This window comes from Sciurus carolinensis, chromosome 16 (genome assembly GCF_902686445.1).
Source record: "Sciurus carolinensis chromosome 16, mSciCar1.2, whole genome shotgun sequence".
NCBI lineage: Eukaryota > Metazoa > Chordata > Mammalia > Rodentia > Sciuridae > Sciurus > Sciurus carolinensis.
In genome coordinates, this window is record NC_062228.1 from 58,598,721 (window position 1) to 58,613,004 (window position 14,284).

The 14,284-nt window shown below is 57.2% G+C and overlaps 2 protein-coding genes across 12 annotated transcripts; both read right to left on the reverse strand.

Annotated features, from left to right (window-relative positions):
- Window positions 1–179: 179 nt before the first annotated feature.
- On the reverse strand, window positions 180–5,980 carry Pnkp (polynucleotide kinase 3'-phosphatase). Of its 7 annotated transcripts, none has more exons than XM_047528195.1 (17): window positions 5,828–5,980; window positions 5,441–5,603; window positions 4,780–4,826; window positions 3,976–4,284; window positions 3,335–3,414; window positions 3,193–3,250; window positions 3,012–3,119; window positions 2,755–2,826; window positions 1,715–1,763; window positions 1,551–1,621; window positions 1,392–1,484; window positions 1,222–1,318; window positions 1,076–1,137; window positions 782–891; window positions 622–709; window positions 447–511; window positions 180–354 (listed from the first exon to the last, which is right to left on the reverse strand). In XM_047528195.1, the coding sequence occupies exons 2-17, from the start codon at window positions 5,589–5,591 to the stop codon at window positions 237–239; spliced, it is 1,578 nt and encodes a 525-aa protein (XP_047384151.1). In that variant the 5' UTR covers window positions 5,592–5,603; window positions 5,828–5,980; the 3' UTR covers window positions 180–236. The 7 variants fall into 7 exon arrangements, 6 of the variants coding, with proteins under 6 accessions (XP_047384151.1, XP_047384150.1, XP_047384149.1 ...); XM_047528194.1 differs by having other exon boundaries at window positions 5,781–5,923; XM_047528193.1 differs by having other exon boundaries at window positions 5,710–5,887.
- Window positions 5,981–7,072: 1,092 nt separating this feature from the next.
- Window positions 7,073–14,281, reverse strand: Akt1s1 (AKT1 substrate 1). Of its 5 annotated transcripts, none has more exons than XM_047529172.1 (5): window positions 13,462–13,876; window positions 10,103–10,482; window positions 9,332–9,409; window positions 9,083–9,252; window positions 7,073–8,076 (listed from the first exon to the last, which is right to left on the reverse strand). In XM_047529172.1, exons 1-5 carry the CDS (start codon window positions 13,512–13,514, stop codon window positions 7,933–7,935), a joined length of 825 nt encoding a protein of 274 aa, XP_047385128.1. In that variant the 5' UTR covers window positions 13,515–13,876; the 3' UTR covers window positions 7,073–7,932. The 5 variants fall into 5 exon arrangements, with proteins under 5 accessions (XP_047385128.1, XP_047385131.1, XP_047385130.1 ...); XM_047529175.1 differs by having other exon boundaries at window positions 13,367–13,483; XM_047529174.1 differs by having other exon boundaries at window positions 13,352–13,462.
- Between the last annotated feature and the right edge of the window lie 3 nt (window positions 14,282–14,284).

Below are 14,284 nucleotides of genomic sequence, written 5' to 3' on the forward strand. Positions count from 1 at the left end.
TCTCAGAGTAGAACATGAGCTGGGTGAGGGCCGGCCTGAGCTAATCCAGCTCCCCTTTTCTGTCACCCAAAAATGTTTCTAAGGCCTCTCTCTGTATGAGATCAAATGGAAACCTTTCTGTGTGCAGGGCAGAACCCCAAGACAACCACCCCTTCCTCCCAGCAAAATGCTGGCCAAGCTTGGAGAAAAACAGTATTTATTGCCAGGTGTGGGCAAGGGGTATGGGACTGGGCAACTCAGCCCTCGGAGAACTGCCGGTAGAGTCGCTCAAGTCGCAGCTCCAGCTGCAGGCGGAATGGGATCTCCAGGATTGCAGAGAAGCCTTCGGCCAGGGTAGGAGCCTCGAACTGCTTCCTGGTGGCAGGTGGTAGACTGGGGTGGTGAGGGGAGGCCAAGCCCCTCCCACCTGCGCACCCAGCCACCCAGTGCCTACTAACTAGAGGTACCTGTAGCCGAACATGACCACATCGGACACTGGCGCATGGGAAGAGCCGGTCATCTCCCGGAACTGCTGGGGGATGGTGCAGGGCGTGGCGATCAGGGGCAGGTCAGGGTGGGTGGGGCCAGGGGGTGGGGCAGGAGGGAGGTGCAGGCCCCAGGCATAGCAGCCCAGGGGCTCACCCGGTTGTTGTGGCGCGCCTGCTCCAGCGTGGCAGTGAAGAGGAAACAGCGGCAGGGGACACCTGCGTCCCTGGCACACTGGATGTACCTGTCGAGGCCAGGAAAAGGCTGTCACCAGGCCCTTGCCTGCCCTACTGGAGACTTCCCAGGGGTCAAGTACCTGGCCCTGATCGGGGCGTCCGGGTTCGTGTTATCGATGGCCACCCGTTTCCTCTGCTTCAGAGCGGCCTCACACGTGCTCACACAGCGCTGCCAGGAGCCCAGTGTGTCCTGGGAACAGGAGAGAGAAGGTCACAAGCAGGGATGGTCCAACCTGGGGAATAGAAGATGTTCTGGTGGGGGCAGGGCGGGGCACCAGAGCTGCAGGAGGTGGAGGCTGGGAAGCTGCTCTGAAGGCTGGGTTGGGACTGGTCAGGGACTTCGTGGATGAGATGGCACCAAGGCAGCCTCTTACCCTGTTCACGTGAACATATCCAGCTGATACGAGGTGTTTCTTAAGGAAGGTGGACTTCCCAGCTGAGGGACACAAGATCAGTATCAGTGGGTGCTCAGGACCCACAAGGACACTCAGGCATCCAGATGGCAGTCAAGGCATCTCACCCCCAGGGAATCCCACGGCGACAACCACCTCTGGGTCAGAGCTCAAGAGGGAGCTGGACTCTGGGAGGTAGAGCGGTCCCATGCGGGAGACAGTTCTCTAGGAGGGGTGGGACAAGAGGCTTGAGACTGACTGCTGCCCTTGTTCCCCTCTCCCGTCCCTCGGGCCTCACCGGGTCAAATGCTGGGAGGACAAAGCCTGCTGCGGGCCACTTAAGGAAGAACTCCTCCGGGGTGGCGAAGGGCAGACCAAGGTTGAGCGCAAACTGGGGCAAAGGCAGAGGTCAGGTAGAGGTCAGAGGGGGCAGGGCTCAGGGAGGGGGCGTGCTCACCAGGCGGTCAGCGCAGGAAAAGTCTTTCTTCTTGCGGCCAGGGGCCCAGTTGGCGGGGCGGCCTGCTGCATCTGGAACACGCAAGAATGCCTTTCACCACCAGCAGGTTTGGTGTGTGTGTGTGGGGGGGTCCAGGTGCCCCCACAGCAGCCCCAAGCCCTTACCTCCCACGAAGATGCTGTGCCCCATGGAGATGGGAATGCCTTCGTTGGCCTGGAGAGACAGACAGAACCCCCTCCTTACAACTTTCGTTCCTGTGTACTGGAGGGCCCCCTGGGGCCACTCCACTTGGTCTATGCCCTGCATCAGGCCAGATGGCAAACCTTTCACCTCCTCCTCATCCTGGCTCTTTTCATGCATCACTGCCTTGACTCAGTCTGGCCAGGGCTATTCATTAGGTACCTTGCTGGTGGCCTGGCCCCCATCCCCACCTATACCCCACGTGGTCGCCAGAGGGCGCGTGTTCCCACTCTGCTCCCCTGGCCTACCAGCGGCCCTGCCCTTGCTCACCTGGGTGCAGCCTCGCGGGCACCCACACTGGGGAACTCGCAAGGCTCAGAGCCTTTGCACAAACTGTCACTCTGGACCACTTCCTTGGACATCCATGTGGCTCCTCCCTCACCTCCCTTAGACCTTTACTCAAATGTCACCTCTGAGAGGTCCTCCCTGGCCACCAGAATGACCACCACACCCTGCTTTCTTGCTTCCTCTTTCTGCTAGCTCCCACCCTCTGTGTGGTCTGCAGCTGGTTGTGAGCCCTGCTGGAGCGGGCACACAGGTGTTTTCACCAGTATTTTCGACTCAATGTAAGTGGGCATCGGAAGATGCCATGCACGGAAGACCCGGGAATCAATGAGCAATTTCTCAAACACTTATTTTTTTGATGGTACTGGGGATGGAACCCAGGGACTCAGACATGCTAGGCAAGTGCTCTACAACTGAGCTACAGCCCCAGCCCTTTCATTTTATATTTTGAGACAGGGTCTCCCTAAATTGCCTAGGATGGCTCAAACTTATCCTCCTGTCTGTCTCCGCTCCCTAGTAGTTTGGAACACAGATGTGATCCAACCTCTGACTTTCTGAATGTAACAGCACTGTCTCACACCAGCACCCAGGACATGCCTCAAGAACTATGGGGGAAGAGGAGAGAGGAACAAGCCCCAGGAGTGAGGGGCTGGAGCAAGAAAGGAGAAATGTAGCTCACCCGCTCCTGCAGATGGTCCCACATACCAGTCACTGGCTTCCGATATAGGCCTGCATGTGTGGCTACCAGCACCTGCGGTGGGGCAGGGGTCATATGCAATCCTCAGCTCTTCCACGAACACCAATCCCCAGAGAGCTGCCCATGGCTTGACCCCAGTGGAGGCCTCTGTCCCACACATTCCCCAAGAGCTCTGGGTCTGTCTCCCACCCGAGGGTGTTTGTCCCCTATCCAGGCCCTAGCCTCCATTCTAGTCATACCTGGAAGGGAACCCCCAGTTTCTCCACCACAGCCTCCACCTTGGCCTTGAACTCCTCTGCTGGCAGTTTCCCTCGTCCGATGCCCATCTGGTTGGTGAAGATCACCAGCTAGGGAGCAGACAGTGTCACCAGGGTCGCCTCATCAGAGACCCCTGTAGTGCTCCCTCACACAGGCACACACCTTGTAGCCCTCTGCCTCCAACTCCTGCAGCTTGCGTGGAATCTCTTGGTACAAAACCCTAGCGTGGGCGGGAAGTGGACAAGTGACCTGGGGCCTGGAGGAGTCCTGGCTCCACTCACTCTCTTCTCTTGCCCCTCCTCACCTCCAGTCACTGGGGCCAGTGGGAAACACCTTCCCGGAGCGAGTGGTTATGAGGGTCCCATCCAAATCAAAGGCAGCTACCTGGTGTCACCAAGAACAGAAGAAAGGCAGCACTGTGACACCTGTCTCTTCACTCACAGGATGAGTCACAGTAACACTGCAATGCAGGGAGATGGGGAAACTGAGCCAGGACACCTCTATGCAGTACCTGAGATCCTTACTGTGTCCACCCCACCTCTGCCTCTGTCTTTCTAGTCTTAACAATGAGGATTAGGATCCTACCACCCTCTCCCCTGGGCTTCTGCACCTTGGTGATTAGTAACCACCAGTGGGGAAAAAAACAGGAGAAAAGCTTTGTTGAGGTATTAACTGCCTGTCAGGGGCCAGGCCACATACTTTTCAGGGAGTCATCATTTCAGAGGTGAGATGTAGACTTAGCGTGGCCTTGAACACATCTAAGAAGTGTAAAGAGCCCCTGCTGACCTGGTCATGGCCATCCTGGCTGATTCCTGGGTGGCTACCAAGGGGTAGCAGGGGCCAACATGCATTTCCCCCAAGGCTAAGAAGATTGAAGACTTGCCCAGGATCACACTGTGAAGTTCAGACTACATGCCAAACTATGACACCTCAAGCAGCCCTCACCTTGTCCCGAGGCTTCACCCCAGGTGCTGTGAACACTAGCAGCTTCTCCAAATTCTCCCAGCCAGGGGATGACTTCCGCATGCGCTTTTTCTGCTGCTTAGGATCCTCTTCCTCCTGCTCTTCATCTAAAGCTTCCGTAGGGGTGCCAGGCGGAGTATCTGGCTGGGATTCTGGTGTATAGGTCTCTTCCCAGCGCAGGGTCAGCGGGTAGAGGCCATTGACCAAATACAGTGTGTCCCCTACCCCCAGAGAACCCTCCAACCCTGGCTTCAATTCCTGGGTCCCAGCAGTTGAAGGGTTAACGCCCAGCTGCAGAGAGAGGGAGGGGCTGGGATCAGCCCCACCCACCGTGAGAACCTCCTCCAAATACCCTAGTGCAAGACTTGCTTTGCTGCACCTATCAATCAGACCCTTAAGCCCCACCTCTTAACTGTGTAACCTCTTTACTGCCAACAAGACTTTGGAAAGGCCACAAGCTTCTTGAATACCCTAGCGAAGGTGGCAACTCTTGTACTGGCACACCTCCTTCTCCTGGCCAGTTTTGTGGGGTTTATTTTTGGAGGGGCAGTGGTACGGGGGATTGAACTCAGGGGCACTCGACCCCCGAGTCAATCCCCACCCTTCTTTTGTATTTTATTTAGAGACAGGATTTTACCGAGTTGCTTAGCACCTCACCATTGCTGAGGAAAAACTGGGGTCACAGGTGCACGGCCAGTTTTCTAATGGGTCTATTCCCTGTCAGTTTTCGACTCTCCTCCAGGCCCTACCCCCAGGCACCACTGCCCCTTGCTAAAGCACGGGTACCTGTTTCACAGCCACTGTCCGGGTCTCAGGGTCTGCAACCAGCTCCACTACGGGATGAGGGGGTGGAGTCAGTATTCGCATTCCTGTGTTAAGGGCCCCCTCATACTGGGGAGTGTGGCCAGTTTCAGGCCACGACATGGTGTTACAGCATCCATTCCGGAGGGAGCAGGGGACAGTTTATTTCTCAGTGGGATTGGCTCCCACAGCTAGAGTCCCTAGGATTGCCTGTGACTCTGGTCCTCGCCTAGTAACAGGGCAGATACTTTTATATATAGAATTGGCCTCTTCCTTGACAAAGTGTGGCTAGAGGCAGGTCCTGGGCTTGCCGTGTTACCATCACCCGACTTTACTTTTCTCCGTAGGATCCTCTCTCTCTTCACAAAGATGGTGACCAGTTTTAAACCTTCAAATGGCCTGAGAACAGCCTCCTGGGCCCACTGACAATTCTCACGGGGTTGGCTCCACACCTTCTCCCCCAAGGTCAGGTACCTCTCTCTCCCCTTGCTCCCCAGAAGGCACCAATCAACCTCAGGGTTGGATGCACCACGCAATTCTGCCCTTAGCCGGCGTCCCTCAGTCGGATAACCGTCCACCTTTCCTTAGGGCCCTGTTCCTGCCTGTAAAGCAGGCCACACCCCTTCCAGCTCAAGCTCGCCCGCACCTTGGTTTCTGGAGCACTTCCGGTCTGTAACCCGGGTCAGGGGTCCCCGGCCCAGGACCAGGGCTTGCCGGTTCGAGGGCAAGAAGATGGGAGGTGCTGCCCCGGCGGGGCTCTCCAGCCACAGGCGGCCCTGGACCTCCGTCTCGGCCATCCTGGTGCCGGCCTAGGGGGAAGTAAGTATCGGGGTCTGAGCTACAGGAAGTCCCGCCTCGGTCCACCTTCCGGGACTAGGAGTCCCCTCCCTGTATTACCGGCTTCGGAAATCCTACCCCCTCGCTGTCTTCGGGCTAGTGTTGCCTGCCAGGCGACAACGCCGGCCCCAACCTGGTGAGGGGCTCACCTCTCCCGGCAAAAGTCGAGAGCGTCGCGCGCACCCCTAACTCTCACCCGTGCCCGCCGCTTGGACCAGAGAGGCCCCGCCCGAGGCGCTCTGCCGGCTACTCAGTAGACGCCTCTCTGCTTCCGGCGAACGGAAATGACTCGCTTACGCAGGGAGCGGGGCTCCTCCTCGGCGGTAGCCCCGCCCTCCTCAGTTCTCCTGTTGTTAGGGTCCTTTTGCAGCTCTGCCCTGCATCCCTCTTGCTGCAGCGCGAGGCTCAGGTCATTAGGCGGGGTGGATCCTCCATCCACAGATTTCCCATTTCCATTTTGATCTCTTATTTTCATCCCCTTTGCTGGAGAGAATTACAACAGGAGGAAGATTTCCGACTTGACGATCGTCGTCAGAAGAAACTCATGCCCCCTAGTCATCCGTCCTACTTTTGTTTCACCCTCGATGCTGCAGTTAGATTCTCTTCTATAAAGTGGAGATAACTGTTTCCATTTTGTGGGGTTATAGGAAGATAAAGAGTTGATATATGTAAATAGCTTGTAAAAGTGAGCGACAGTAGACCCTTTTAAAGTCTTTTTCACTGTTCACTTCTCAGGTGGTAGTCTGAAGATGGGGGATGAAGATTCATTTTTTACCTACCCGCCCCCCCCCCTTTTTTTTTTGCTTCTGGTACTGGGGATTAGGTGTTCTATCACCGAGCCATTCCCCGCCCCCGCCCTTTTTTCTTTCTTTCTTTTTTTTTTTTTTGTGGTGCTGGGGATCGAACTCAGGGACTTGTACTTGCAAAGCAAGCACTCTACCGACTGAGCTATCTCCCCAGCCCGCCCTTTTTTATTTTGAGGCAGGGTCTCGCCGAATCGCTCCGGCTGGCCTTGCGCTTGCTATCCTCCTGCTTCAACTTCCTGAGTCGCTGGGATTACATGTGCGCTCCACCAAGGCCTGCCCGAACCTAGTCCTAATTTCGGACCAGGTTCCACCTGCTGTATAATCGCCAGCTATCTTCTTAAGGTGGCCCCGCCTCAAAATTCCTGGCTTTGCTTGGGGAATCTTTGCGCTGCCCTCCAGAGATCGATTAATTAAGGACCATCACGGTTCCATCACTCATTCCCACGAAGGCTGGAGTTCCGTAGTCACACAGGACTGGAATGGTCTCAACACTGTGAAAAGCCGTTTTCTTATTAAAAACGGGACATTAATCCCAACTTTCAGCTTCGCACTGAGAACCAATGAACTGCTGCTCTTTGGCTTCGTGAAAACACCCAAAACACTTCGCACACACTTGAAGAGGTAAAACTCTTTATCTCAGAGCCCCCCTAATTTCCGACCCCCCCCAACTCTCTCCCCCACACCAGGGCCGGAGAGTGAGGCCCCCTGCCCTCCACCTCTGGTGGACGAGGGCCACTTTAAGGCACCTGTGGGGGTGGGGGAAGAGGAACGGGAGCTGGTTCCGTCCTGGATGCGAGGACGGGCTTCGATTGGCAGGGTTTTGTGGGATGGAATCAATGAAGTGGGGTATCAGACTCAGGGACAGGATTGGGCCATCCCTGAGGTGGCCAGGGTCACAATTGTCAGGACTAGGGGCAAAAACGACCCCAACCCCAGTAGTGTAAAGCCATAAATTGAAAGCCGCAGGTCAGTTCTGGGCGCCCGAGGGGCCGGAGCCAAATTAGGTGGGAGAACTCAGGAAGGGCGGGGGCGGACCTCGGGAGACTGACCGAGCCCGCGACAAGACTCGAGCCGATCAAAGAAAGAGCTGCCCGTTCACCAGGCTCGTCTGCCACTCCCCAAATCCTGGGCTTGGCTGTGCTCCTTCAGGGTCGGTCAGTGCCGCCAGAGCGAAACCACTGTCGCTTAGGCAGAGCTGACCCGGGAAGGGTTTAGGGACCGCCACGCCCCCGACGGCGGAGCGAAGCAAAGAACCTGTCGCTGGGCAAAGAAATGGGCGACAGACCCCTTGCGGAGACTGGCGGGATCCCGCTCCTGCGTGCGGAGGTGGAGGGCTGCAAGGGCGACGGGAATTGGCTGGGCGGGTCAGTCCTGGGGCCGCGGATTCGCGGGGAGGCCGTCCCAGCTCGGGCGGGGATTGGCCAGACCCGGGGGCGCGGCGGGGGTGTAGTGTGGGCGGAGCAGACGCGGGCCCCGACAGCTTCCTCCGTCTGCCTCAGTATTTCCGCTTCAGCTTCTGGAAGTCGCTGGTGTTGAGCCGGGGTCGCGGCAGGTCCCCGAAGACCTGGGTGTCCTCGGCCTCCCGCAGCACCAACGCGCGCATGCTCGCCGCGATGCGGTCGAGGTCCGGCGACGAGGGCTGCAGAGACATGGGCGGGGTGGGTCAGTGCCCTCAGGGCCTGCGGCACCCACCCTGAGGTCCAGCATTCAGCGCCAGCACCCTGGGCACCAGGCTCACTCCCGGCATGTCCCGTCTTCCCGCTTGTGCCCCGCGATGCCCACTGCCAGCCATGTCCTTCTCCATCTTGCTCCTCAGGCAGCCTTCCTGGCCTCTACCCCTCCCCATCTTGGCCTGTGTGCCATCACAGCTGTCTGTGCCACCGCAGGGAGGGATCTCGGGTCAGATTTGGACTAAAGGTTCTGTCGCGTTCCAATCAGACCTCTGCCACTGACTAGCTGTACACAAGATTCTGCCTTCCAAGGCCTCAGTCTCCCCTTCTGAAAGATGGGGCTAATAGGCCCCTGTGAGCGCTGAAATTAGATCATCAGCTTGGAGACCACAAGGAAGAGGACTGTCAAGTGGCCACCACTGCACAGAAAGGACCCTCACATCTCACATCCACCTCGAGTTCCACCATCAAAGTCTTCCAGTAGACTGGGAGAAGCCATGGAGTTTAGTCAGTTAACTGTGTGTGACCAGAGCTGCCAACAAGGACAGCAGTGCTGCATCTGATGCCTCACTAAGCCTTTCTACAGCCTGCGGGCAATTTTGATCACTGATCTGCAAGTAAAGACAATGAGCTTTGAGCGGCACAATGGGGACCCAGGGTGCTCCCTTGCAGCCCACAGCTCCTCTGAAGGAAGATAGGTTCCAGTCCCAGCTCTGCCCCTCGCAGGCCCAGACTTCTGGGAAGCTAAGTGTCCTCTCAGTGCCTCTTGTTTCCTCCAGGCTTCAGGAAGTGTCAGTGTTGGGTATCTGGAGCTGCCCCAGGAGAGCAGAGGAGGCCTTCCCTACAGCACCCTAGGGCATATCATGAGGTGCAGTGGCTAAAGCTGCAGGGCTTTGGCTGGAAACCTGCCTCGCACAGCTGAGGGCTTCCTGCAGCAGGTAGCTCTGAGCACTCCCGGCCCCACCTGCCCCTCACCGGCCCATTCTCCTCATCTGACGACCGCGCCTCTGTCCTCTTCTCCTTGAAGGCCCATACAGGCACCGACACGGGCAGAGACCGGGCATACTGCTGTGTGGGCAGTGCTGAGGCTGGGGGCACTGAGTAGGCTGGGGGGCCAGCTGGGGTTTCCTCGCTCAGGCTGCCATCTGTAAGAAAGGGGAACTTCAGCTTCTGTCCCTGCTCGCATCCCAGTTCCTGGGTGTGGGGACAGTGGGGTACACTCACCATCTGTGCTCTCAGGGTCTGACTCGCAGAAGGGGGGCAGGTCCTGGAGGGTGGCATCCTCATCCATCACAAAGAGCCCTGTGGATGGTGTCAGAGGCCCTGGCCAGTCAGGTTCCCATCCTGCTACAAGTGCCCCGACTCCAGCCACTGCCACTGCCTTTTGGGAGCTACTCAATTACTATGCTCTCAGACTCAAACACCTGGTGCCCATTATCTGTCTGGGCATGAGCAGAATTCATCTGTCAACCTGTTACACCCTCAGGTGCAAAAAAAACTAGCTGAGTTAACAAGGAACCTCTAAGATCTGTCTGGGTGGGACAATAGATGTGACTCAAAACACAGGCTCAGAGAAATATGGCACAATTATGACACCCGCTTGACAAATGGAGACCCAGAGGCCCTGACAGATCATATCACTTGCCTGAGGTCCCACAGCTAGTAAGTGACATCGCCAGGATTTCAACACAGAATACCTAGCTCCAATCTGTGCCTTCCCACTTTGCAGGTTTTCTCCAGCAATGGGGACTCAATAAATAGGAATACTCTTGCTGTTGTCACCCTCTCACTCCTCAGAGCCTTGGTGTTGAGTCCAGACTCTGGGAGGCACCCAACCTCCACAGTTGGCTGCAGTGCTGCCCTTTTCTGCTGTGTGGATGTTCCATGGAGATGGCAGCCCCAATAGCCTCCAATGGCTTTGGCTTCCTTGGAAAGTCCACAGCAGGCGGCTGGCCAGGACTAGACCACCCCAGCCCCCGCCTGGCCTCTTCTTACCTCCGTTATCGCTGCCACCCAGACGCTCCCCAGAGGTTTCTGTCTCTGTTGGCTCATCCTCATCCTCCTCCTCATCCTCCCTGGCCAGGACAGGCTGGAGTGGGCTTGGAGCAGGGCTGGGTGGTTGTGGTTCTGGTGGGGGGCCAGGTGGCCGGGCAGCAGCAGCTGCCCTATGGGCCTGGGCAATGTCGTGGAGGCAGCGGCGGGCAGCCTCAGCCAGGGCCCCACGTCCATGGGCTGCGTAGGCACAGGGCCCTGGGCGGGGTGGTGGCGCAGCAGTCAGCAGCACCAGTTCTGTGCCTGTCCGCGCCCGGAAGCGCTCAGCAGCCCCTACCACGGCCTCCCACAGCTCCTCTGGACGCCCTGACGCCATCCGCGCCCTGTGGGCCAAAGCAGGACAAAGGGGGATGAAGCTCAGGTGCCCATACTGTCCCCACCCAGCCATATTCACCTGCCCCCGAATGCAACTCACGCCCCTCACATCCACTTTGTCCCCGATGAGCTCGGTGCTTTCTGCAAACCTGCTACCTCCCAGGGCCCCTCGTGCCACCCCTCACTCACACCCACCTCCCTCCTGCCCCAAATGTCTGCACTGTCCTTTCCCAGCCCGGGGTCTCCTCCTGGCTCTGCCCTGTCCCACTTGCAAGTCAGGAGTCCTTGGAATGTGGCAGCTATAAGCAGAGAGGTGCTGTGAGTGTCACAGCCATGCCGGCTCTGAAGACTTAGGAGCAGCAGGAGGCAAACTGCTCAGCAGCCACCGCTCATTCTGGATCCCACGTTCAAAGGATGGCTTTTAGACATAATGGCTAAATAAAACAGATGGCGGAAATGAATTTCATCTGTTTTCTTTTTCCAATGGCTTCTAGGAAATTGTAACTCACAAGGGCAGGCTGGCAGTGCATTTCTGTTGAATGAGCTGCGCCGCTGCCTCAGTTGTCAGTCACCTAACACAAGGCCCAGAGGGCCCTCTACTCCAGGAGCTGACCCTGCCCCTTGCCGAATTCCCAGGATGAGGTGGTTCCTACTGGGGACGCTGTCCTCCACTCGCTGCCAAAAGTTCACTCATCCTGAGTGGATGAAAACTTCCCTTATCCCGGGATTGAGCCAGCTCCCCTCCTTGGGCTCCCACGTCTGAGCAACCTCCTGTCACCACACATTTCCCTTAGAAGAGGACTGCCTGGCTCCATGACAGAGTCCCATGGGCACAGGCATTGAATAAAGGCAAAAAAATGGCCACGTGAGCTGCTCTGTGGTTGGAAATCCGCCCACTGAAAGCTCTGCACTGCCTTCGAGATGCCGTCTTGCCGCCTTGTAAGTCTTCCTCAGCCCCCACAATGCCTGGGCTCCCTCCATTCTAGCTCATGTCACCTGAGTTAGTGACAGCTGCACCACTGCTTGACTCCTTCCTCAGACTTTGAGCTCCCCAAGGGCAGGAATCTGTCTCCAGGACAAGTCAGCCCTAGGCAATAGCGGTGAGAAGAGCCAGAGACCCGGGGCTGGCTTCCTGCCCTGATTCTGACCTGCTACATGACCCCGGGCCACCATCCCCTCTTCCTTTTTCTTGTTAACCAGAGTGGTGAGCCAGAGCTGCTGGGCAGCTGAGGAGCTTCCCTGGAGACATAATTAAGTACCCTGTCACTGGAGAGAGTCAAGCTCACCAGGGTCACAGTGAAAGGAAGCAAGGAATCTGAATTCAACTTTCAGGCTCTTTGTGAGTCATGACCACAGAAGCCAGTGTCTGCCGTACCTAGTAGGTGCAGACACTCCACGTCCTCACCAAGGAGGGGTCTGTTAACCCACAACAGGGTTCAGAGTACACAACTCTGGTGAGAGGGAGGTCTACCCAGCACCTTCCATTCACCAGGCAGGGCCTGAGGGTGGAATCAAATCTTCTCATCTCACTCCCAACTCTCTAAGGGGAGGGGAGAGAGTATCACCCCACTCCACCTCACAGTTGCAAACTCTGGCCCAGGGAAATTCAGCACAGTGACCAGGGTCACACAGCCAGAAACAGCAGGGCTGGGGCCAGGACTAGGACAGGATCAAGAGAGTTCTTAATTCTGCCTGCCATCCTGCCTGCCTTAGGAGGGAAGATTCATGATTTTCTCATCGAGATTGGGAAAATGAGGCTCAGTGAGCCTAAGACACTGGCCAGAAGACACAGCGGGACAAGGCAGAAGAGGGGCTAAAACTGCTGTCTGCCTGACTTCTGAACCGTGAAGCACTGGGAGGAGCCCAGTGTCTCCTACCCACTCAAGTCCTTCCCATCTGATGAAGGAAACCCAGGCTCTGAGCAGGAACAGACTTGTCCAAAGTCACAGGTGAGGCCTGATAGTGACCGACATAGTCTGGGCACTCAGTTTCCTGTGCCTCCTGCCACTATGGACATGCAGGAAATAGAAGAGGAATCAAGATCCAACTACCTCTCTGCACTAGATTTTGGAGTGGCCATAGGGCTGACCAGTGTGAAAGCGGGGGCTAAGTGGGTTTTGAAGGTCCCCGCACCTCAGACAGGAGGCAGGGACAAAAAGGGGCAGGGTGACTTATGCGACATCTCTGCCAAGGCCTGGGGGCTCTCTGGACCGTTCCCCAAAAGGGTAGCAGCTAAGAGCTTTGAGCCTCCCGCCCCCTCCTCCGGGAGCGAGCCCCGCCCCCCGTGGAGTTTAAGATCGGGGGTGGGAAGTGTCCCCTACAGCAGGGGGGTGGCAAGACTACTGGTCCCTTCGGATGGGGTGTGGAGTAAAGAAAGGTGAGGAGAGGAAGACGAGTGAGGAAACACACTCCAGGAAGCGGTGAGGGCAAGTCCCCAAAGCATGAGGGATGCTAGCGAAGCCCCCCACACCTGTCAAGCTGGAAGCGACCCTCGCCCGGAGGGGTGAGGAACGCGAGAATGCACGCCGTAGCCCGGGAAGGGTGAACGTCGGGGGTGGGCTCTGCCGCTGAGACCCCTTCCCTCCACGCCCGGGGTCCAGGGAGGCCCCACTTCTCCAGGAAAAACAGGAAATCCCGCCCAGGTGGGGCCAGGACCGGAAGTCCCGCCTTTGGACGGGTGAGGGGCGCCCCGAGCCCCCCGGGCGACACCTCGACCCAGTGGCATGGCTCACGGGTCAAGGTTAAGGATCCTGTGGGCATGGACACTGGAAAATAAGGTTGTCTAGGATTTTCCTCAGGACAGACATGACGGTTCCCACGGGAGACCCTTTTCCAGCATTCAGCCAAAGGTCCGCTGGACGATTTCTGCTCGCTGACCTATGCAGGCCGTACCCCTTCCGTGAACCGCTAGACCTCCCAGCGCCCCCTCTGCCTCCGGAACGCCAAATCCTCCCCACACCACGGTTCACAACGCCGCCTCCACTCACGTGCCCGTAGCCAGCATGGCCGGCCCGGCGCCGTCGCCGCCCTCAAAAGGCATGGCGGCGCTGCGTCACTTCCGTGCAGTTGCCCCTCCTCCACTCCGCACACTCCTCCTCCCTTATCCGGGCCGCCCGAGACCAAAATGGCAACCATTGATGCTTCATCTGGACCAATGGGGCAATAGTAACAGCAGAGTGCCCATAAATGAGATGGTGAAAGAAAGGTTTCCGCGCAAGCCTAAGCCACTTCGATTTGCCTCCAAGAAATATGGCTGACCGCAGATGCTCACACAGGGTTGCAATAAACTCAGGCAAGTGACCTGACATCCCTCACGCGTAACTGTTTTTCCGCAGACACGAAAGTGGAGTAAAACAGTGCCCATCAGCGACAAGGCAGCCAGTCTGGCTTCATTTTCCCATTATGTATATGGATATTCCCTCCCAACCTACCCCCCTGCTGCACCAAGACTGGCAAATATCCAATATGGCAGCTGGCAAAGATCCAATATGGCAGCATTTCTTGCTTCGGTTGCCCAGCTTCAAGATGGCGGCTCAGCCCATTTTCCACGGTGACTCAGAATTCGTCTGGGACAGCTTCATTTCCAGCGGCATTTACGGCTGCATCCCGCTATCCCGAGCCCCTCCGAACGTCTTGTGTACATCTCCTCTCACCTTCTTTATCTGTTCCTCTTTTCCAACACCTCGCTGTCGTGCCCCGCAGAGAAATGAGACTGCCCCGCATTAACATGGCCTCGGCCGACCTGCTATGACCGTGCCCTTGAGCAAAATGGCTCCTCTTTGACTTCGATGCCAGTATACAATATGGAAA

Bases quoted from the DNA above. Each gene is read 5' to 3' on its own strand.
- Pnkp (XM_047528195.1), bottom strand. From the start codon at position 5,591: ATGGCCGAGACGGAGGTCCAGGGCCGCCTGTGGCTGGAGAGCCCCGCC. The intron at 4,827-5,440 runs GTGCGGGCGAGC...CTCATCCCGTAG, and splicing joins GAAGTGCTCCAGAAACCAAG to TGGAGCTGGTTGCAGACCCT. The intron at 3,251-3,334 runs GTGAGGAGGGGC...CGCCCACGCTAG, and splicing joins ACTGGCCCCAGTGACTGGAG to GGTTTTGTACCAAGAGATTC.
- Akt1s1 (XM_047529171.1), bottom strand. From the start codon at position 13,234: ATGCCCACAGGATCCTTAACCTTGACCCGTGAGCCATGCCACTGGGTC. The intron at 10,483-12,944 runs GTGTGGGGGGCT...TTTGGCCCACAG, and splicing joins GGTCGCTTCCAGCTTGACAG to GGCGCGGATGGCGTCAGGGC. The intron at 8,077-9,082 runs GTGAGGGGCAGG...ATGTCTCTGCAG, and splicing joins CAGATGAGGAGAATGGGCCG to CCCTCGTCGCCGGACCTCGA.